Here is a 22,665-nt window from a genome sequence, read left to right as displayed (position 1 = left end):
ATTTCCTATGTAGTCTGTTAAATGTGCTGTCACCATATGTAGTGGCATAAGTGTAATCCCAGAAACCAGTAGGGCTGAGGCTGATGAATTTCTTGAGCTTGGGCGTTTTGAGCTGCAGTGGGCTGTGCCACTCAGGTGTCTTACTAAGTTTGGCATCAGTGTGGTGAGCCCTAGGAGTGGGAGGCCATTGGATTGCCAGGAGGGATGAACCAACTCACAGTGGGTATGGAACCAGTCAAAACTCCTGGACTGAACAGGAGTGGGATCAGGCCTGTGAGTCATCCCTACACTTCTGGACTGAGTGAGATGGGAAGACCTAGTTTTTTTTTTAAAAAGTGCTCAGTCAATTTCTGCCCAGGTTTATATAGTCACCATCCTTTGTTGATGCAGCTTGCTGTTATCATTCATTTTGTTTATTTTTGACCACTTGTTCAATTTGTTATGATGGATAAGCTTGGTGGCCAGTGGCTAGAATGCTGTACTTAGATCACATGAGTTCAAATCCTGCTTCATTCCCTTACCTGCCATGTGATCCTGGACAAGTCACTTATAGCTCTCTCAGCCTCAGTTTCTTCATCTGTAAAATGGGACTAATACCTGCCCCTGCCTCTTAGGGATGTTATGAAGATGAAATGAGCCAAGGTTTGTAAAGCACTTTATAAACTTTAGAAGCTCTATATGAATGCTATTGGTATAGATTCTAACCCCATATTCAAGTGAGTAATCATTTATTAAGTGCCTACTATGTGCCAAGCACTGTGCTAAGTCCTGGGGATACAAAAAGAGGCAAAAGACAATTTCTGACCTCAAGGAGCTCATAATCACGTTAATATCTACTCTTTGAATGAGGTTTTCTTACTGACTTCTTGTTGATTATGTTACCTTATTTGGCATAATGGCAACTTTTAAACTGTGTCACTTTGTATACACATTCTTCTATTGCTGTTTCTTGGTTAAATTAAATTTGTTAAGTACAATCAACTCATTTCTAGCCTCAAAGTAAAACTTGCATGACATCAAAGAAACCAAAAAGCCAAAGGAATACCTGTTTTTGTGTTAAAACTGGTGGATATAGGTAGAAAGAATGTAATTCTTAATCTCAAATCCAAATCAGGATTCTATTTAATTAATTGATTTAAAACAGGTTAAATAATTGGCTCCTTGTCAAGACACTCTTCATTGATTCTTTGTCTTATCGGTTACTCCAAACAAGAGAAAGAAAAAGCCTTTGTGCCACTTCTCTGAATCTCCTCCTAGCTGTTTGGGTTTAAAATAATATTAGTGATCTTGCTTAACTGGGTTTAAGATTTGTTGCATGTGACAACACAGGTTTCTTGTTTTGGAATTGCCATTACTTTCTAGAACAGCCACTCTGTGCTCCTGCCAACGTGCCCTGGGTTCCCTTGCTTCATATTACATTGATACTGCTTTGTCAGGGTAGAATTCAGCCTCACAGGGTTGGAGTCAGTCTCTGCTGACCTCACATCATAGTACAGCATGTTCAAATCCCAGAGAAGTCAGAAGGTTATTCGGCACATTCCCCCTCTCAAGCATGGAACCCTCACTTTCCTCGGAAACCGTATGTTGTGTATGTGTGTGTATCTGTCTTCTTTGATCTCTTCTCAATCCTATAGTTCTGCCGTTTCAAGTGGGGGCGCTGGCTTAATAGACATGTGGTATGAGCTAAGTAGGTGAAACTCAGCATTTTTTTTTTTTAAGTGAACAGTTCTGAGCCCTGGAATTTGTTATTCTGAATTTTTTTTTTTTGTCTTTCTGTTTTGTTTTGTTTTCTTGGGGGACTGTGGTAACTATGAAATGAAGAAGCATGTGTTTTCTACTCCTGGTTGGCAATTTCCCCATCCTTATTTTCTCAAGAGTGCACGGTCACTATCAGATCACACTTCCCCCCTTCCCCTGGATTTTTTTTCACCTCTCCCCTGTGATGGACTGTTTAGATAGAAGATAAATGTTAGTCTGTAGGTGAAGAGTTACTTAAAAATCATAGGTAATCAGGCTGCTCATTCCAGTAAGTATTGGATCTGAAAAAGTTTGCCTTCAACTATTTGAGAAGTATTTATGTTCATTTTAAAGATAGCTGGCAAGCATAACAAATAGATATTTGAGTTGGAGCTATTTGAAATAATATTACTAATTTTTAAAAAGCCCATGTCTCTTAGTTCCTCATTAACATTTTCCTTGGAAACATTTAAAGAAATGTCTTTTTACAAGGACCTGGGGATAGGCTGGTTTCTAAAGTAGAATGTGCACCCAGCAGTGCTGAGCTTGGTTTTGGTATCAGCCAAACAGGCACCTGAAATACAACTGGCAAATTTATACAGCAGTTATAGAGCAGGATAGAACCTCTCTTCCCTGGCATGAGTTGGTATGAATCCAACCCTGTCTGTGCCAACGCAGCAGATATCATCTTACCTCACCATTGTTCTTTTTCTCATGTAACCATTGTTTTAATTTTAACATAGTCTTTAAAAATTGATTTCTTGAATGATTACAGTATATTTTTCTAGATGGCAGGTACTAGTTGGGCTAAAGCTTAGTGAAGACTGAATATCCTAATTCTTGGTGGTGAAAATGCTACTGCTGTTGACCGGTTTGATTTGGGATTGTCATATGGATCTTTTCCCACAAAATTTAATGTAAAATTTATTTTTTTAATGTCAGCTTTGTTGGCAGTTTCCCCTTTTCTCTCTCCATATCTATGGGCTCTTTGCAGGGCCCCTCCCTCTCCTACTCTTTGTTCTTAGACTCTGTACATCTTTCTTTGTTCTGGGGCTGTACAAGGTCAGTGTACTGGCCACATGTTTTTGGGCATCACAGCTAGGATTTTCGTAGGAAATCCCTAGGAGAAAAAGCAGCAGTAAAATCAAATACTATAAAACCTTAACTTTAGCTCCTTCCTCCTTTATTATCCAAGAGAAAGGAAATAGGCACAAAAAACATTTAAATAGATTTTAGCTAGGCTGATTTTCTTTAAGTTGCTATGGCAGCTCAGAAGAATAGTTAGTGTAAGACTTACTAGAAAATATAATTGTTGCTATTGTTGTTGGGTTTGGATTAAATTGGTCCCTTCTCTCCCTCCCTGTATTTCTTTGCCTATTCTCACTCTCTGTGGACTCTTTAATTGTAATTTCAATTAGAAAAATGTCAGGAGAGCCACTGTTACAGAAGTTGTCCAGAGGAGAGTCTACCTGGAAGAAGGATCCCCTCTAGACTTTGAGGTCCTCCAGATACTTCTTTGTGGATAACATGTATGCAGAATGCATAAATCCCGTGAATATCATAGGCGCTTCTCCTATATAAGAGTCACAACTACTAAAAGTTTAAAGCTCCACATTCCACACAGGAAAAACAAGTTGATAAGGAATTCTCATGGTTCAGGCTGTGATTCAGAGTTGGATGAACAGCCCATTGCATTGAACTTTTGTTTGGGGCAGATGCTGTAAATCAAGGGTTCTTAACCTTTTTTGATGTCATGGTTTGGAACAGTCTGATGAAGCTTATGGAATAATGCTTTTAAATGTATGACATAAAATATGTAGGATTACAAAAGAAAACAAATTGAAATAAAGATGTAATTTTTTTCTCATCCAAGTTCATGGATCCTCTGAGATATAACCATGGATCTTTTGCTGTGGACCCCACTCATGTTGTTAAGAACCCCTGCTATAGATGTACAGTGAGCTGGGCCCAAAACTGAATAAGCAGAACAGAGTAGGCTGGATTGCATTTAGGATCATGCTGTGTTATCAACAACTACCAAGCTTCTCCCTTGATTAAAAATTAAATTTTGATTTAATTTAAAAATTAAATTTTAAAAAAATCTTTTGGGGGTGGGCATTCAAGACTAAGTGACTTGCCCAAGATCACACAGGTAGTAAGTAAGAGGCCAGATTTGATCTCAAGTCCTCCTGACCCCAGGGTCAGTGCTTTATCCACTGCACCACCTAGGGGCTCTTTGCTATTTGGGGGAGGGGAGAACCCATCTTTTTAGCACCATTATTTTTATAGTACTGCTTTATAATGACCAATCATATAATAATATCCAAAGAATAAAGAATAAAATTTGTAGACCACTCAAAAGGCAGTAGAGAAACATTTAAGAGCATGAGTTGATTGTAGCATATTACGAACAGTACTTCTACATGAGGAGCACTGTAAAAGGTCTAGCTGAAGAGAAGAATGACCTGAGAAGTAGGTGGGATAACACCAGTGACCTGTGGGTTGCATTGTTACGTACTCAATGCTAAGAACTCTAGAGGAAGACCCCTGACACCTCGGGTGTGTGCCTGGTGAAAAATTTATGGGGGAGCAAGAATAAGAGCCACATAGGATGTGAAGGTGTGGATGGGTTGTTCTCTGAACTGTTATTAATAATAATAGTTAATGCTTATATAGCACATTAGGGTTTGCAAAGTGCTTTGTCTCCAATACTACTTTTGATCAGGAGTACTTACATTAATGAGATCGCATCCCTTGAACTCTTCCATCTTCCTCACTCCCTGCATCCAGTCAGTTGCCAGGTTTTGTTGACTGAATCTCTGCAACATCTCTCTGATTCTTTCAACTCATATGACTGTCACTCTGGTTCAGGTTCTGCCTTCTCCAGCCTATTGGAGAAAAGCTCCATGACTCATCCCTTTGGAACAGGTCAGAACTTCAGAGATAAGGGGCCTTGGCCCCTACTTGGGAGACCAGTTCTCCCAAGCACTGCCCAGATTCTTGCCTTGTCCTGTTGGGATTTTCTTATGTAAAATATTGCTTAATTAAAAAAAGATCCCTCATTTCTTGAAAATCTTTGCTTTCCAGATGTTTTCTAGGTTTTTTCTTTTAATTATTTTATAATGGAACTTAACTGTATAGCGTCTTTTCTGAAATATAATGTTGCCTTGGAGTTAGGAAGGAGAAAACCTGACCCAAGATAGCTATGTGACTCTGGGCTGGTCGCTTAATCTCTCAGTGACCTATACCGTTGGTATCAAACTGAAGTAGAAATGAGTTCCTGAAGGCTGTCTATTGATTTAGAAAGCTATGTATTAATGTTATTTATGTTTTATTGTATTGTTATTTTCTTTAATGTTTCCCATCTTCTCAAGTTCAAATCTGGCCTCAGACACTTAATGGTTGTGTGACCCTGGGCAAATCATTCAATCCGGTTTGCCTCAGTTTTCTCATCTGTAAAATGAGCTGGAGAAGGAAATGGCAAAGCACTCCAGTATCTTTGCCAACCAAACCTCAAACAGGGTCACAGGGAGTCAAACATGACTGAAAAATGATTGAACAACAACAAAACCTAGGTATAATGTTCAAGCACTTAGGAATAATGTTCTCTACTACATAGGCCTCAGACTAATCTGACTACGATTTGAAAGGAACTACAGTTAAAAAAAAACAAACCAGATACCATTATCTAAACCAATTTGCCCTGTTTTTTGTTACTTTAGCTTGAATTGTATGTGATTAGGTGAGTATAGTTTAGTGTTAATAAATGTTTATTAAATTGCATTTATAGCCAAATTAGAAACATCCCAATCTTCTATCAAGTAAGAAATCTTAAAATTGACGCAAGCCACATTCCTCTTAAAAGTGAATGGACATCCCTGAATTATTGAGACCAGTACTAAGAAAGGAAGGCTGCTATTATATAAAAACTGTGAGGCTGATTAAAAACCAGATAATCTTAACATTGGTCAGAAATAACCAATAAATTAAGTCTAGGAGTGTTAAATCTCAGAAGAATAGACATATAGAAAATACTACTACCCAAGTATAAAAAAGGTGAGGCCAACTTATGAAAAAAGCAAAGCCTTCCTCCATCAAGCTGTCTAATTACTCTTTCTGAAGTGCAAATAGCATAGCATTTGACCCATAATAGTCACTTCATAAATGCTAGTTGCCTTATCAACTGACCAGTCTACAAAGAATTTAACTTTGCTAGAGTTCTCTGTCTAATCTAACATTAGCTATATTTGTATATGGTACATACATGTTGATATTTAGCTAATCTTACTCTTAATCTGAGTTTGAACTTAAAATCTGAGCCTGGGATTGTACTTAAATTTGTTTTCTTCACAATAAATTATTTCCCTGTATGTAGATTTATTTAATTTTCCTAGTTTTCATGGTGTGTGTGTATGATATATATGTGCGTATATATGTATATGTGTGTATGTATGTAAATCAATAGAGAGAGAGATGAATTCACTGTGGCTAACCAGGATATTGAAATAATAATATTTTAACTTAGACCTTTCTCCAAAGGAAATTAGAATATGTTTCTCATGGGCTGTTTTATTCCTTTGCAATCAGTCAATAAGCATTTATTAAGTGCCTACTACATCCTGGATACTGTGCTAGGTTCTGGGAAAATAAAGAAAAATGAAACAATCTTTGTCTTCATCTTTGGGTTTACCTTACCACTCTATTCTTGAGTTTACGAAGGAAGAGAGAAAGAGAAGGACTGAACCTGTGATCTCATTAATATAAGGAACTCCTTATCAAGGACACTCCTTCTGCCAATGCAGGTGGGCACCTTCTCTGAAACGTACTAGCTTAGCTGCTGCCTAGAACATGGAGCAGTTATATGACTTTGCCAGAGATCACACAGCCAGCAGGTGTCAGAGGTGGGACATAAGCAAGCCAAGTCTTCCTGGCTCCAAGGTTGGCTCTCTATCCACTATGCTATGATGCCTCTTGAAAAAGAGGAGAGAAAACCTCTAGCATGCTTCCTGATTTGTGGGAAAGCAGGTTTCAAAGTGTTTGGAAGAAAGTTAGATAAAATCCCATGGAATAAGAGGCTTTAAGGTAGGTCAGTCTAGAAGGAAAGATAAATGCTCAAGTGAAATTCTGAAGACACAAAGGGAAACAATTTCAATGAAGAAGAAAATAAAACCTAAGATTTATCTTAAGAAACCAATGTAGATGTATAGGGAACTCACCAACCTACTTAAATTTTTAAAAAATATACAGAAGGTAGAAGAAACAAGGTCAGGTAACAGAAGAATATGAAAGTTTATCATGGTCCTATAAAAGTAATGTCAGGAATGCTAAAGCTTGGAATGGGTAGAGGCTGGTAAGAAAAGCTAAGTAAAAAAAAAAAAAGGCAGATGGTGTTGGTTGGTTTGTTTTAAGCTAAATCAATCACCCACACAGATATGAAGCACTTGGGCTAGGTGCTGGGCTTACAAATTCAAAGAGTGAATCAATCCCTTCTTACAATCTAACAGGGAAAATAAGTACAGAATAAATATAAAGAAAATAAATGCAAAGTGGTAAAATCCAATATATAGGGAGGAAATAGAGGATTAGGAAGAGATGGAACCTTTGTTTGGAATGGATAGGACAGTAATGACTGACAACAGAAAAAAGTAGAGCTGTCTGATTCTTACTTTGTGTCTGTTTTCTCTGCAAAGGACAAAAATGACTAACAAGTCATTGATAGCCAGGATAAACAAGGAGAATACTGAGAGACCACCTAGCAGCCTGACCCAGATGTACTATAACTGTAGATCTTGAAGAACTGGCAGATGTGATTGCTAAACCACTCGGTGATATTTGAAAAATCATGGAAAATAGGAATGGAAGATAGGAGTAGGACAAATGTTACAATTTTCAAAACAAGGAAGAGAATAGTATCTGCAAACCTTAGGCCATTGACTTTTACTTTGATTCCTAGGAAAATTGTAGACTGAATCATTAAAAAATCGTTAATTAACATCTAGAAAGGGAAACAATGATTTCAAAGAGCCAACATAGCTTCATCAAAAACAGATCAAGCCAGACTAATTTCATCTCCTTTGTTACAGGATGACTAGAATAAGAAGACAAAGGAAGTGATTGTGCATTTAGTTTACCTAGGTTTTAACAAAGCTTTTGATAAAATATTTCCAATTCTTCTTTTGGAGAAGATGGAGAGATATGAATTAGACAATAAAAAAGTCAAATGGATTCAGAACAGTCAGGTGGCCAGCCTCAAAGAGTAGTAGTTTATGTTTCGGTGTTATCATGGCAGGAGGTTTTCTTGACCCTGTGCTATTTAACATTTTAGTCAGAAGAATTGGATCAGTATATAAAAGACACATTCATCAAATTTGCAGATAACCAGGGGTATGCTGGAGCCAGCTCGTATGGGCTCATGAGAACCAGTTGTTAAATTGTCAGTGCAAGCGTATGTAATTTAGAAACTGGCAAATACTATAGTCAGGCCTTGATTTGTTGTTTTGTTGCTTTCTAGAGTTAAAATAATAGAGAAAATATTAATAATGGCCACAGAGGAAGTGGAATTATTGATAGTTAAAAAGAATAAATACAATTAACTATCTTTTCAATTCTATTCCCCACCCCTCCACCACCACCACCACCACTCCCCCCCCTCCAAAAAAAGAGAAACCTGAAAAGATATCATCAGTTGATGCTGGAAAAATCTGTTTGTTGGGACTGTTAAACAGTAAGAGTTTTGTACTATTGTTTTATTTTTCCTTTAAAAAAAAGTATTATCTCAACTAACATGAACTTTGATTAGTACTGTTCTTTTCCAGCTCTAAAGATAAGTGGTATAAAGATAACTTGGTATGAAATAGATCAAGCTGTTATCTGGGTGCAAAGTTTTGATTCTGTCAAAAGGTTTTTCAAATGAAACACTGTTCTTGGGATCAGAACATGTTTTACAGAGTAATTTTCATTAAAAAAAATCAAAAGCACAAAAGTAATTTTGCCAGGCTGTTGTTATTGAGTGGAAGGATGAGGGCAGGGAGATATTTTCCCCAATATTACCTAAAGGACTAAAGTCAGAAAGAGGTCAGAAAAGAATAAGAAAAGCTTCCTTGTTAACTTTTTATACAATGCTAAGAATATAGATTTGTAAAGTGTACTTGTCTTTTTTTTTCTCTTTTATGTAAACCTTTTACCTTCTGAATCTAATTTGCCTGATGTCAAGCATGTGTTAATTATGTAATGATACTGCAAATTTCTTTCTGTTCTTCTAGGATTTAACATTAACCATACCAAATGTTGTTTCTAGCTAATGTTATTAACATTATCATTTTTCAGTTAGCATAAGTTTTAGCATGATAAAGAGCTTCAGTATTATTTTCAAAGCCTTAGTCTCAGTACTTTAGTGCTCTTTATTTAGTGCTAATTCATCCTATCAACAAAAGTTCAAGATTTGCTCATTAATCTGGCAAATTCATTGAGTTGAACCAAATTCGCATTATATTGGAATGAGTACTACCTTTGGAGTGAGATGTTGGTTCTAAGGCTAAATCTGTGTGACTTTCCCTTATCCAAGCCTCATTTTCCTCATCTGTACAATGAGGACTGTTGGACTAAATGGTGAGTAAGGTCCCTTTAAGTTCAGATCTGACTCCATATTTCATCCCGAACTTTTTGGGTTCTTTTTGGGAGAAGGACAGGGACTGGTAGAACCTGTAGAAACTGACCCTTTCCTGGGAAACTGAAATAGTTCCGTAATGAATATACCTGTAATATCCTGGAACAGTGCCATGTTCCCAATAAATAAATAAAAATCAGTAAGGAGATTACAAACATTTTAAGATTCTAGTCCTATAACCAAACACATTTATAGACCTAATAAATGCAAAAACATGTTTTCCTGTGACATGATTTATTTTATTCTTTCGATCACCAGGTTCTATGGCACAGTATTTAGAATATGGCATGTAGATCAAGAAGACTGCGTTAAAATTTGGCCCCAGGCATCACTAGTTGTATGACCTTGGGCACGTCACTTCACCCCTCTCTGCCTCAGTTTCCTCACTTATAAAATAGAGATGATAATAGCACTTTCCTTACAGAGTTGTTGTGAGGATAAAATGAGATAATATTTGTAAAGTACTTTGCGAACCTTAAAGCACTATATAAACATTCACTCATCGTCGTCGTCATCATCATCATCTCCATCTCTTGCTTGCTTGGCTACCGATCTTTTCTTTTATTAAGAATGAAAATAGCATTATCCAGTGTTCTGTCACTGTTTTCAGTGATCTCATATTTCACCTGGATTCCAGCAGGGCCATAGAAACTTGGACTTTGGCACTGGCTTTTGTATTTCAGTGTTAAGCAATTGCCTGCATTTAATGACCTTATTGAATGCTAATAAGAACTCTTCCTAAAATCACCCCTCTGACCAGGAACTCAGTATAAGATTTAGAGCTGGAAGAGATGAAATAACCATAGACTCATTGATTTCAGAGCTGGATGGTATCTGAGGAGGTCATCCAATGTTATCTAGAATGGGCCTTATAGCCCATTTAGCTCAGTTCCCAGATTTTCCAGATGAAGCTGAAGCCCAGGAAGGTGATGATTTGGTCAAGCTCAGACTGATAGTAAGTGACAGAGCTGTAATTTGAGCCCTACTCTTCTGACTTGTAATCTAGCCCATATTCCAGATATTACATGGAATTTTGGTATCACTGATTCCTTGAAGCAAGTAGTCTTAGTCGTGTTGTCATTTTCGGTGTCTTAAAATGGCTGAGCCTAAGAAAATTATGTGTTTAATCATGCTCTCTATTATGTGTTATTGAGCAAATGTTCGTATTGATAGTTTTTGGATCTTAAATATTAGTAATTGTTTCTTCCTGATGTTTTCATTTCATGTTGCAGAGCATTACATTGTTTCTGGATAGTCCAAATGCTTGTAATTTGTTATAATGTAACAAAAGAAATAACTTTTAATTTGGTCTTCCTATTCTAGGTAGATGCCAGTCAGCACATATTTCCTTCTCTTTGATACAGTCTCTAAGTTCATTATACAAATTATTAGCAACTGGCACCTTAAGCAAGATATGTCATAAAGTCTCTTGATTTCTCCCCCCTCTCCCAAAAGAAGTTAATACCTGTTCTTTCTATACTACACAAAAGTGAAGGAAATTTAAAAAAAGTGATAAGGGTACTAAAGTCACATAGATCTCGTTAACCATTATGAATTCATACTTCTTTTATGGTATTAATTTATGGAAACTAGGAAAAGTTCATTCAGCTTTTAAATATTTTCCTCAAGTTTATTCTGAGAAAGATGAAAAATGCTCTGCGGTCTGATCTAATTGTTACAGCCAGTCTGAGTTTGCAATATTGAGTCAACAAATATTTATTGAGTACCCACTATGTGCAAGACATCTGCTAGGGCTGTAAGAGGCATGGAATGTAAGTTCTTACCATCATTAAAACAACAAGGAGGTGGCCTAAGGCATCGTGATTATCAAAAGAAAAAATAGCTAATAAGAACCGTAGTTTATGTGTTGAAATATCATGCTTCAGCCTTTTAAGTAAAACATAATTTCCTAGGGAAAGAGGGAGTGGAGGGGTGTAGCTTTCAATCCCTTCCTAATATCACTTTAGGTATTGACATGATAGAAAGGATTGGACTTGAAGCAAGAGACTGAGCATCAGCAAAAGCTTGGCATCCTTTTACAAACGTAGTAGTTAATTCAGCTTCTCTGGGTGCTGTTGGTTATTTTCTTTTGCCAAGTTCTGACTCCCATACCCAGAATTGCCCCTTTCCTGGTTCTGCTGTCAGAAGCTGCTTACCACCACACTTGGATGGCATTAACCATCTATCTGTCTATCTGCACATGTGTATATATACATATATATATATATACACACACACTTGAATACATATATAATGTATACACACTTATAAGTCGATGACACTGTTCATTCTTTGAACTGAATTCCCTCTCTTGATTGCCAGGTCCTGGCCTCAATTTCTCATTGTACTTCTACCTTCTCATCAAATTATTTTTAAAAAGACCAAATAAAAAAATCCAGAAAGATATTTTTGAGATTATAGTGGACAGTGCTGGACTTGAAGTCATTCTGACCTTGGGCAAGTCACTTAGCCTAAACTTGTTTTCTTATCTGTAAAATAGGAATAGTAACACCTGTAGCACCTGCCTCACAAGGTCCTTTTGAGGTACAAAGAGATAATATATGTAAAGTGTTTTGCAACCCTAAAAACTTATATAAATGTCAATTATTATTAGACAAAATCCATAAACAGGGTTATCCAGTAAGTAGGTGATAGAGCAGGACGTTGTCCATTGTGAAATTACAACCTCTTCCCTCATCTGCCCTCCCACCCTATCCAGTAATAGGTTACTATGCATAGCATATTACCATTTCAGATACCCTTAAGAGGATGTAGTATGTGCCATTTCCCAGTCAGCTTCCCCTTTCTCTCTCTTGCCTTTCTTTCCTACTCATCTACCCCTCTCATTCCTACTTTGGGACTTCTCTGACATCTCCACCATGCCCCTGGAAGCTCTTTCATCACTCTCCAAGATCCCATCAATCTTGAGACTACACCTCATCACACTTCTCAGGCCATTGGAAGATGGAACCATGAATTCCAAAACTTCGTCTTAAGCAGGAAGCTCAGCTCAGACTCCTCATTTCTCACCTGGCTCTGCTACTTTGGCACTTCTCCACCATGCCTCCATTCTTAGGTACCTTCTGCTCCAACCTCCAGCTTCTGGTTGTATATTATCTTCTCCCATCAGATTATAACTTCCTTGAGTTTGGGGACTGGCTTTCTTTGTTCATATTTATATGCCCAACACCTGGCATATAGTAGGCGCTTAAAAATGTTTATTGACCCTTGGCTCATCACATTGCCTGATGGAATTTCTCCTTTGTTCATTTTGCAACTTTCTGTTCTCACTGTAGCCTTTCCCCCACCATACACACCTTTTTATTCTTTGAGAAAACACTGAAAACTAAACTAAAGTGATGCTAGTTCCCTATATTGACTGTGTTGGAATGGATTTGTTAATCCCAACAGAAGTCATTACGTCTTTTTTTTCTGCTTTTTTTCCCCCTGAGGATCAGTATTGCTATATATTTTTCTGTCCCTAAAATCTTATGTCTATATGTCATCTTTGGTAATTCTGAAGTGTTTATTAGTTGTCAAATAGTATTTATGCTGATCCGATTCTACAGAGATATAGTATACTAATAATTGAAATATTACAGGAGTCACCTGATTGCTAAGACTCTAAATTTTATAGTTTTTCACTTACGTGAAACTATTTTTCAGCTATTAGGGCATATATGATATTAATGTTAGTTTGGAATTCAAAAGTTCTAACTGAGTTGTTCCTTAACATATACTATTCCCAGTTATTGTAAATATAATTTTACATAATTTATTCTAAATATTCTTCTTTTAACCCATTTATTCTAATGTCTGCTTTTATAGCTGAATTTAAGTGAAATTCTTAGAGAACCCATCATTCCTTGAGTAGCTAAGCATGCCCTATCTCAACACGACCAGAACAGAATTCATTTCTTTCCCCTTAAAACTCATCTTTCTCCTCAACTTCCCCATTTCTGCTGGCAGCACCACCATCCTTCTGGTCACCCAGGTGCACAGTCTCCTTGTCATCCTCGAATCACCTCTCCAGCTCGGTCTAGCCATCGCATCCAATGATATGCCAAGTCATATCATTTCTACGTCTGCAGAATCTATCCCATCCCTCCTCATTTCTCTCTTGGCTCACACAACCACCATCCTACTTCTGGTTCTCACCTCCTCTTTCTTGGAAAATACTAATCTTTTTCTCATTGGTCTTTTCTGCCTCAAGTCTCTTCCCACTCAACACAATTACCAACATGATTTCTTAAAATTTAAGTCTGACTATATCACTGCAATAGTCAAAAACTCCCAATTCCTCCCTATTATTTCTGAATCAAATACAGACTGCTTTGCTGGCATTTGAAATACTAAATAAACTGAACCAACCTACCTTTCCAGCCTTATTAGCATTACTCCCCCTTCCAAACTGGCCTTCTTGCTGTTCCTCATATACAGCACTCTGTCTCCCGTTTCTTTGCATTTCACAGTCAGGTATTATGGGGCTGTTGTCTCCTATAATTTCCTGGAATGCACTTCTTCTTGGCCTCCATCTCTTAGAATACCTAGTTTCTTTCAATGTTCAGCTCTAGTACTGCCTTCTACGTGAAACCTTTCCTCATCCCCCAACTGCTAATGCGTCTCCAACAACCACCTTGTATTTATTTTATATATTTTTATGTACTTAATTATGTATAGAGGCTCATAGATTTAGAGTTGGAAGAGACCTTAGAGGTCATCATAGACTAGCCTCCTCATTTTACAGATGAAGAAACTGAGGCCCAGTAAGGATAAATAACTTGACCAATGTGACATAGTATCTGAGGCAGGATTTGAACCTAAAACTCTATTTAAGTTAAGCACTCTATCCACTATGACACACTGTCTCTCACATGTCTCCCTGATAGAATATAAGCACCTTGAAGTAAAGACTGTTTCACTTTTGTACTTTTGTCTTCAGTATATGGCACAGTGCCCAGAACATAGTCAATAAACATTTATTAAGCATCTAAGTGCTGGAAATGTAAAGAAATCTATCCACAGACCCTTAAGGGGTCCCACTTTTAAAAACCTTTTATTTAGTACCTCAAAGCATTATTTGGAATTTCTTTACACTGAAAATATAATTCTTTGTATAAAAAACCTAAAGTTTAATTTGTCTTCCTGTGCTATTTGTCATGAAACCAAAGTTGTAGCGTTAGATGGTTTTATTTCAGTTTATAGAATAAACTGTTAGATCACAAGGCCTAGGTCTCCGTAATCCTCTTTGTACTGCATCTGGTACAGTGCCACTTCTAGTTAAGTACTTTGCTTCTGATAATCTGCCCATTCAGTGGAAGCAGGGAAATAATTTTTGTTCACTCATTGTAAACGTGCATTTGATGGTTATTACGTAGCTGTGAGACAATATGTCCATCACTCTAGAAATGGTTCTTCAGTGCTATAATATAATTTATTACTTCTGTCTAAAGTAGTAGGCAGATCACTTTTCACATTTGGAAAAGTTGCCACTAAAGGATTATAAGCTGCTTACTTTTATTTCTATATTTAAGTGTCAGCAACACAAGAAAGCTGAGTGAGCTAGTTTTCAGCAAAATTTTACAGCCCTATAGTCTCCTTTTCTAAACACTCACAATTGTATCAAACAAAGACAGATTCAGCAATCGACTGTTTTGAGGTTGAAAGGCTTTTCTTGGTGGAGATGATTCCAAGCATTCTAGGTTATTTTTGCCTGTTTCTTTTTTAATCAGATTAGTGGTAAGTTTATCAATTTTATTTATCAATTTAATTAGTTTTTTCGAAGAATTTTCTTTTAGTTTTATTTACCATTTCTATGGGGGAGGGAGTGTTTCCAATTTATCTATTTCCCCTCTAATTTTTAATATCTTCTCTTTTGTACATATTTTAGATTTATTTGTAATTTTCTAACTTTGAAATGCATATTCAGTTCTATGTCCCCTTTTTCTATTTTGGTATGTTTCATCATTTTCACTTTATTTTATATAACTAATATTTCTATGATTTGTCCTTTGATCTACTCATTATTTAATATTTCACTGTTAAGTCTCTATATGCGTCTCTATCTTTTGTTTGCCATCCTTGACCAATTTCTATTTATATTGAGTTATGCTCTATAAAGGATGTATTAACTGTTTCTGCCTTCTTACATTTGTTTGCAATACCTCTGTACCATAGTACGTGGTCATTTTTTGTAAAAGTTCCATATGGCACAGAGAAGTATTCTTTTGCTGTCTCATTTCGTAGATGTGATGTCTTTTAACTCTGTCCAGCAATTTATTCAGTTCCATATTTTCTGTTTTAGCTTTCCATTAGACTTATCCCAAACTGATAGAGGGATATTGAACTCTTCTGTCACTATTGGGCTACTGTCTACATTTTCTTGAAACTGAGGTATTTCCTTCATGAATTTGGATGCTAAGGCATTTGGAGCACATGAGTTTATTACTGATACCGATTTGTTGTCTACGGTTCCTTTCACTATAATATAGTTTCCTTGTTTAATCCCTTTTTGTCTTTTGAATGTTTTTGCTTTGTTAGTTAGGATGATGGCAACTCCTGCTTTTTTGGATTCACTTCGTGCATAGTAAAAATTTTTCCATCCCTTCAGTTTTATTTTGTGTATACCTTTGTTTTTTAAATGTGTTTCTTGTAAGCATCAGGTGGTAGAGTTTTGTTTTTTATCCAATCTGTTAACTCTTTTTTTTTGTTTTATTGGATTGTTTAATCCATTCAAAGTTATGAGAGTTAGGTTTATGTTTTCTTCCATCTATCTCTAATATTGTTTTTTTTTCCAAATTATGATTTTCCCCTCTTCTGCTGTAAACACAATATTATGTTCCTTCATTTACTTTACACTGGCTTTCTTTTCCTCACCTCTCATCCCCTTCTCTCATTTGTTACCCTTTCCCTTTGGTGTTTTGTTTATTCTTTTTTTTCTCTCCTGCTTTTATCTGCTTATATAATGCTCCCCTCCCCCATTTTTTCCTCAGCTAGTCAAATAAATTCCCTCTTCCTTTCCTTCCCTTCATTTAGCCCTATTCATTAGTTTTATTTTTAATTTCATTTTTGCACCCCTTTCCAAAAGGATTTCTCTCAGTCTCTTTATTATCCATCCTCTCTGTCTACTTTATACCCTCATCCACTGATTCATGACCCCTATAATTTATCTGGCCTCTCTCTTTTCTCTATATCTCTCATGTAGTCAAAGATTCCAAAGTATACATTTTAGGCTCTTCCCTTTAGGTGTTCTCTGCCTATAGGGCTTGCCCCATGGATTCTCTTTTTTCCATTGTGCCATACTCCCAGAACAATACCAATTATTCAGGTGTCAGAGAGGACAGTACCCCATGGAGTCCCTCCCCTGTCATGTTCCTAATTGTGCTGCCCACCACTGATCTATACCTCCCTAGTTACCATTTTTTTCTACATTCAGCTCAAAATTTCCTCCATGTATCCATGCTTTCCCACTCCCCTGGATACCAGTTTCCCCCATGACTTCCAACTCTCCCCACCCCCCAATGTAGGATAGGTAGACTTTTTAGGGACCAAATCCCTCATTTCATACCTAGTATAGGGTCCCCATCTCCCCTCAAAAACTGTTTCTCTTTACCCATAGGAGCATTCATCTGTGGAAACCCCCTTCTACCACCAAAGTAATGCCTCCTTCATTCCACCCACCCATCTTTTTCAATCCATCTTTCCTCCTTCTCCTCACCCACTCCCCTGTAGGCTCTTCTCTTTCTGAGACCACAGAAGGCACCTTCCCCTTGATTTAATCCTATCATATCGCACACTCCTCTCTATACCCCTATTTCCCTCTCCTTTGTACCTTCCCCTCCCATGTTGTAATGCAGTGCCATAAAGCAAAAAAAAAAAAAATTGATTCACTCATAGGCAGGGTGTCACCTGGTTTTGTCTATAATGCCTTCTGTCCCACCTCTTTACTGTTACTTCTGCCAGACTTCTGCCTTCACTCCTGTCTCCTTGTGGACATTTAGAACGAAGTCTCTACTGGTCTGTCAGGTGTGACTCTGTTGCAGTTGCTGTCCTTGCCTGCTGCACTTATTCATTTCTCTTTCATTTCTGTTGTTTGGGTGTTTCAGGAGCAAATAATCTCTTCAGTTCTGGTTTTCTTTCTAAAAAATGTTTCAAACTCTTCTTTATTATTGAAATTTCATCTTTTTTTTCCGTGTATGAATTAAGCTCAGATTTGCAAGGTAGGTCACCCTGGGCTGCATCCTGAGCTCTCTTGTACTTTAAATACATTTCATTCCCATCTTTATTTTTAGTAGATACAGAATAGTCTTGTGTTATTCAAATGTCTTTTCCTTTGTGTTTGAAAGTCTTCCTCTTGATCACTTGTAGAACTAGTTGTTTCTGAATTGCATTCTTAAATTCAACCACCAATACACTTGGAGTCTACAACTTTGATTTTTTTTTTCCTGGAGCCAATGAATTCTATTAATTCTTTCAATTGGAATTGAATCTTCTATGTTCAGAAGTGGTGGGCAATTCTTCACTATTATTTCCTTCATTATAGAGTTAAGAGCTTTTTTGTCCTGTTACATTCTTCTGGGAGACCAATGACCTGTAGGCTGTCTCTGTGCATCCTAAAAGATCCATATATTTTGCTTGCGTAATAAGCACATTTTCTTTTAATGTTCTAATTTTTTGCTTCTCTTTTAGATTCCCCTTCATTTCTATGTATTTGTATTCCCAATCTATTCTTCTCTTTTGTTTCTTTGGCAAGACTTGCCATCACATATTCAGATTTTTCTATTCTGCCCATTATTCTTTCTGTGTAGGCCACAAATTCTGCTCTCATAATTCTCATTTCTCTTTTGAACCTCTCAGGAATAGCATGTTATAGTTCCACGGTCTCTTCACATTCTGTAGGGTCCTCTGTCTCATCAAATGTCGGGTCATTTTGTTTGTTTTGTAGTATTTATTCATAGATGCCGGACCTCATTTATTAGATCTGGAAGCCATATTTCCTTCTGTTGTTTTTTTCCCCCCCGTTGATTTATCAGTTTATGTTTGAGTTTTCTTTTGCCTGTAATCTTTTGTAATTTCATTATCTTTTTTCGCCCTTATTTTCCTTATCACTCTCTTTTTGACTCCCTGCCCTCTGATTATGGTTTCTGTGGGGACTGGATCTCAAAGCATCTCAGTCTTCTTCCCATGCTGAGCAATTAATGGTTCACCAACCTAGGATTTTTATCCCAAATGATTTTTGGGTGGTCAGTACTGGCCCTTGCTAGATGCTGTGCTCTTTCCCTCAGGCTTAAGAATGCTGCAAAGCCCCTGTCCTGATTTCCTATGCTGTTCCCTTTATTCCTTAGTTCTTTTGGCTTTATACTAGCGGTTTGGAACTTTGCAGTGTTGGTGCTACAGAGTTCTCAGCTCTGGCATGGCTTTGTTGCACAGTTACAAGGTTGTTGGCCTGGTTCCAGCTTTGCTGGAGTTAGAGTTGTCTCTCCTGGCATCAGCAGCTCAGATTACTGATGCTATAGGATTGTGGCTGCTGACAGGCTTTTGCTCTTCAGGGGCTGTGGCCACCTGTCTGTCTCTTGCAGCCAGTATCTCAGAGTCACTGGAAAGAGGGAGAGAGGACAGGGGCTTTGTTGTAAGCTTGTGTCATGTCCTTAGGTCTGTTAGTGCAGCCTCACTGTCAGTAGTATAGGAGGTAGGGGACAAGTGCTGACTGAGCTCAGGGTCAGTAAACATTAATTCATGGGGTTTGAGTTTTTCATTGTTTTATTTTATTTTATTTTTTGTTTTTATTTTATTTCTTTTAATTTTTGTTTCTTTTGGATTCTAGATGTCCTAGAACATGGGACATCCAAAGTTGCTTTATTTTTGGCACATAACTTCTGTTTTGGAGATTTTTGAGAGGTTGTGGGGATCAGAGAAAATGTCTAATCCTCCATCTTGTTACTCATGGGACCCAAAAGTCCTGATTATTTCCTGTTGATTAAACTTTCTTTTCCTCAGCTAATCTGGAAAAGTAAGAATAGATTAAATTTCTTGGATTTGGTTCTTAATGAAATCTTTTTTTCCCAAATACATTTGTTATTCTTTGTTCCCAAAATATTTTTTTTTTCCCAACAAGTTGCATCATCCAAGTGCCATCTCCAGCCCAGGGCTGTGAGGAGTCTGAAAAACAGCAGACCCTAATTTTCTCATTTGTAGCCTACTTCAACTTTACTACTAAAATGCTGATTCCTCTATCTCTTATAGATATCTCTGTCTCTTGACTCATCTCTGAATCTTTGAGCTAGTACCAAATAGAACATTTAGTATAATTTGAAACTGTGACTGCACAACTGGTTTTGAGTGAATTTTCTTAGTTAGCTTCCTTCGACTAGTCACTGAAATAACTGCTAAATCCATTGGAGATTCAGAAAGGAAGGGGAGGAGGAAAATTCATGCCTTTCCAATACAACACCCACAGTCGCTTTACTCTTGATATCATTAGTCCTTTTCCTTTAGCAATTCTTATGAAGAATAAGATTTATAACACTTCTGTCACTGAATTCTTTTACCTTTTGTGACATCTTTGTAGAGGGCTTCACAATTATTATTGTGAAGGCTATTTAATAGAGGGCTATTAAAATATTAGCTATTATTATTATTACTAATATCACAAAATATTATTTTAACCAATTCTTTCTTTGGTAATACCAAATAACCAATACCTATCTTCTTTATTGGTTAGGCAGCATAAAGTAAATGGAAAGAATTAAAGTTTAGGGCACTTGAAATTTTTAAAAGTGCAGTGTTTCAGTCCAGAAAACCCTTCCATGCCACCAGGCTCACTTGCAGTAGATCGCTTCAACTTTGGCCATGCTCCAACTTGCCCTTTTCTGAAAACATCCATACCCCTCTTGCTTGCTTTCTCTCTCTTTGATTTGTTAGACTATCTCTAATACCTCTCCTACCTGTGACATCAGAGATGTGGAAATCAATCAGATGTAATTAAATATGAATTTGACCCCTCCCTGTAAAACCCATGGACTTTGGCTTCTTCAGAGAGTTTGTATATACCGAAAGTTATTGGAATACAGAAACCACACATATAATCTAGGAAAAAAGGAAAGGTCAAAGATGGTGATGTAGAGGAAGCTTTACAACCAAGCCCTCCCAACATTCCTCTCCAAACAACTTTAAAATAATGCCTAAAATAGAATTCTAGAGCAGCATAGCTAACAAAAAGTTGGGGTAAGACATTTTTCCAGTCCAATAAAACTTAGGAGGTCAAAGGGAGAGGTCTCTGACACTAGGGTGGGAGCTGGCCCAGAGCACACATGACAGGAAAAACATCTGCCTTGGAGGCAGCTGTGGCAGCAGCCGCAGTTTCAGGAGCTCTCAGCCCATAGAGGTAAGGGAATTGGACAACTGGTCAGAAAGAAATTACAGGAGCCCCATATACTAGTATTGGGTACAGGATCAGGTGGTGTTTGGCAGCTCCATTGCCCATACCCAGTTCCTGATTACAGTTCCAGGGTGGAAAGGACCACGAGGGCTCCTTCAGGTGAGCAGGGCCCCCCTGGGGTTGAGGATCACAGTGCAGACCAGAATAGTAACTATACCTCTCTCCACATTACACTACTTTAAAAACAGTGAAAACTTACACAATAACAGCCACGTTGTACAATGACTAATATTGATAAAGTTAGCTCCTCTCAGCAATACAAGGATCTAAGACATATCCAAAGGCCTCGTGATGGAAAATGCCATCCACATCCAAAGAAAGAACTACGGAATTTGAATACAGATCAAAGCATACTATTTGCTATTTTTTTCTCTTCTTTTGAGTTTTGTTTCCTCTTTCTGGTGGTTCATCCTATTGGTTCTAATTCTTACTTACAACATCACTAATGTGAAAATATGTTTAATAGGAATGTATATGTATAGCCTATATCAGATTGTGCGCCGAGTTGGGGAGGATGGTGAGGAGGAAGGGGGAGAAAAGTTTTAAACTCAAAAGCATATGGAAGTGATTGTTGAGAAAGCAAAATAAGTTAATAATAAAAAACACTGAAAACTTACAAATCCCCAGAACTAGCTTTGAAAAGAGCAGCTTGAAAAAGCCTGAACCTTGGGATAGTAGCCCTCTGCACTAATCTGATAATCTGAGCCCAACTTTAACATAAAGTTCAAAGTCAAAAAATAGGCTGGAAAAATAAGTGAGCAACAACAAAAAGAACTTGACCATTAAAAAACTGCAAACTCATAAGAAAACAAGAATGTTAAAACAACTCCAAGCAAAGCCTCAAAGAAAGTATGCAAACTGGATACAAGTCCAACAAGAATTCCTGGAAGAGCTAAAGAAAATGCCAAAAACTTATTTTACAATCAAATAAGAGTGGTAGAGGAAAAATTGGGAAAAGAAATGGGAGCAATACAAGAAAAGCACGAAAAGAGGATGAATAGCTTGGTAAAAGAGGCACAAAAAATAATTTTGCCACAGAGCAAAAGAAGAACAAAACTTAACTTCTGAAAATAACACTTAAAAATTAGGATTGGCCAAAATGGAAAAAGAGGTACTAAAGGTTACTAAACAAAAATTCTTTAAAAATTAGAAGTGGGCATGATTCTATGAGACATCAAGAAATAATAATATCAAATCAAAAGAATGAAAAAATAGAATAAAATGTGAAATATCTCATTAGAATAAAAAAAATACCTGGCCTGGAAATTAGATTGAGGAAAGTTAATTTAAGAATTATTAGACTACCTGAAAACCATCATCAAAAGAGGAACCTAGAATGTCATATTTCAAGAAATTATAAAGGAAAATAGTCCTAATATCTTAGAACTAGATGGTAAAATTGACAGTGAAAGAATCTACCAATCACCTCCTGAAAAAGATCCCTAAATTCAAACTTCCAGGAATATCATAACCAAATTCCAGGACTTCCAAGTCAAAGAGAAAATACTGAAAGCAGCCAGAAAGAAACCATTCAAATGCTGTAGAGTCACAATCACAATCACACAAGACTTAGCAGCTGCTATGTGAAGGGAGCAAAGGGCTTGTAATATGATGTTCTGGCAGTCAAAGGAACTAGGATTGTAACCAAGAATAATCTACCCAGCAAAACTGAATATAATCCTTCAAGAGAATAATAGACATTTCATTAAATAGAGGACTTGTAAACATTCCTAATGAAAAGACCAAAGCTAAATGGAAAATTTGATGTTCAAACACAAGACTCAAGAGGAACATGAAAAGGTAAACATGAAAGAGAAATCATAAG

At 37.0% G+C, this 22,665-nt stretch overlaps 1 protein-coding gene across 3 annotated transcripts in view; it reads left to right on the top strand.

The window, feature by feature from the left end:
• The window catches only part of TMCC1 (transmembrane and coiled-coil domain family 1), a 153,597-nt gene that overhangs the window by 77,544 nt on the left and 53,388 nt on the right, over positions 1-22,665 (top strand). The window contains exon 1 of one of the 3 annotated variants that reach the window (XM_027863875.1): positions 1,512-1,579. The exons of 1 other annotated variant lie outside the window; for it this stretch is intronic. In XM_027863875.1, coding sequence (XP_027719676.1) covers positions 1,553-1,579 — 27 coding nt within the window. In that variant the 5' untranslated portion in view covers positions 1,512-1,552. Of the gene's footprint in view, positions 1-1,511; positions 1,589-22,665 lie in introns of those variants that run through there. One more of the 3 variants, XM_027863874.1, reaches the window with a different exon arrangement.

Source organism: Vombatus ursinus, unplaced genomic scaffold, assembly GCF_900497805.2.
Source record: "Vombatus ursinus unplaced genomic scaffold, bare-nosed wombat genome assembly UNPS02014773.1, whole genome shotgun sequence".
In the NCBI taxonomy this organism is placed as follows: domain Eukaryota; kingdom Metazoa; phylum Chordata; class Mammalia; order Diprotodontia; family Vombatidae; genus Vombatus; species Vombatus ursinus.
Note: the sequence above shows the minus strand (reverse complement) of the source record. Positions and strands in the feature narration are given on the sequence as shown.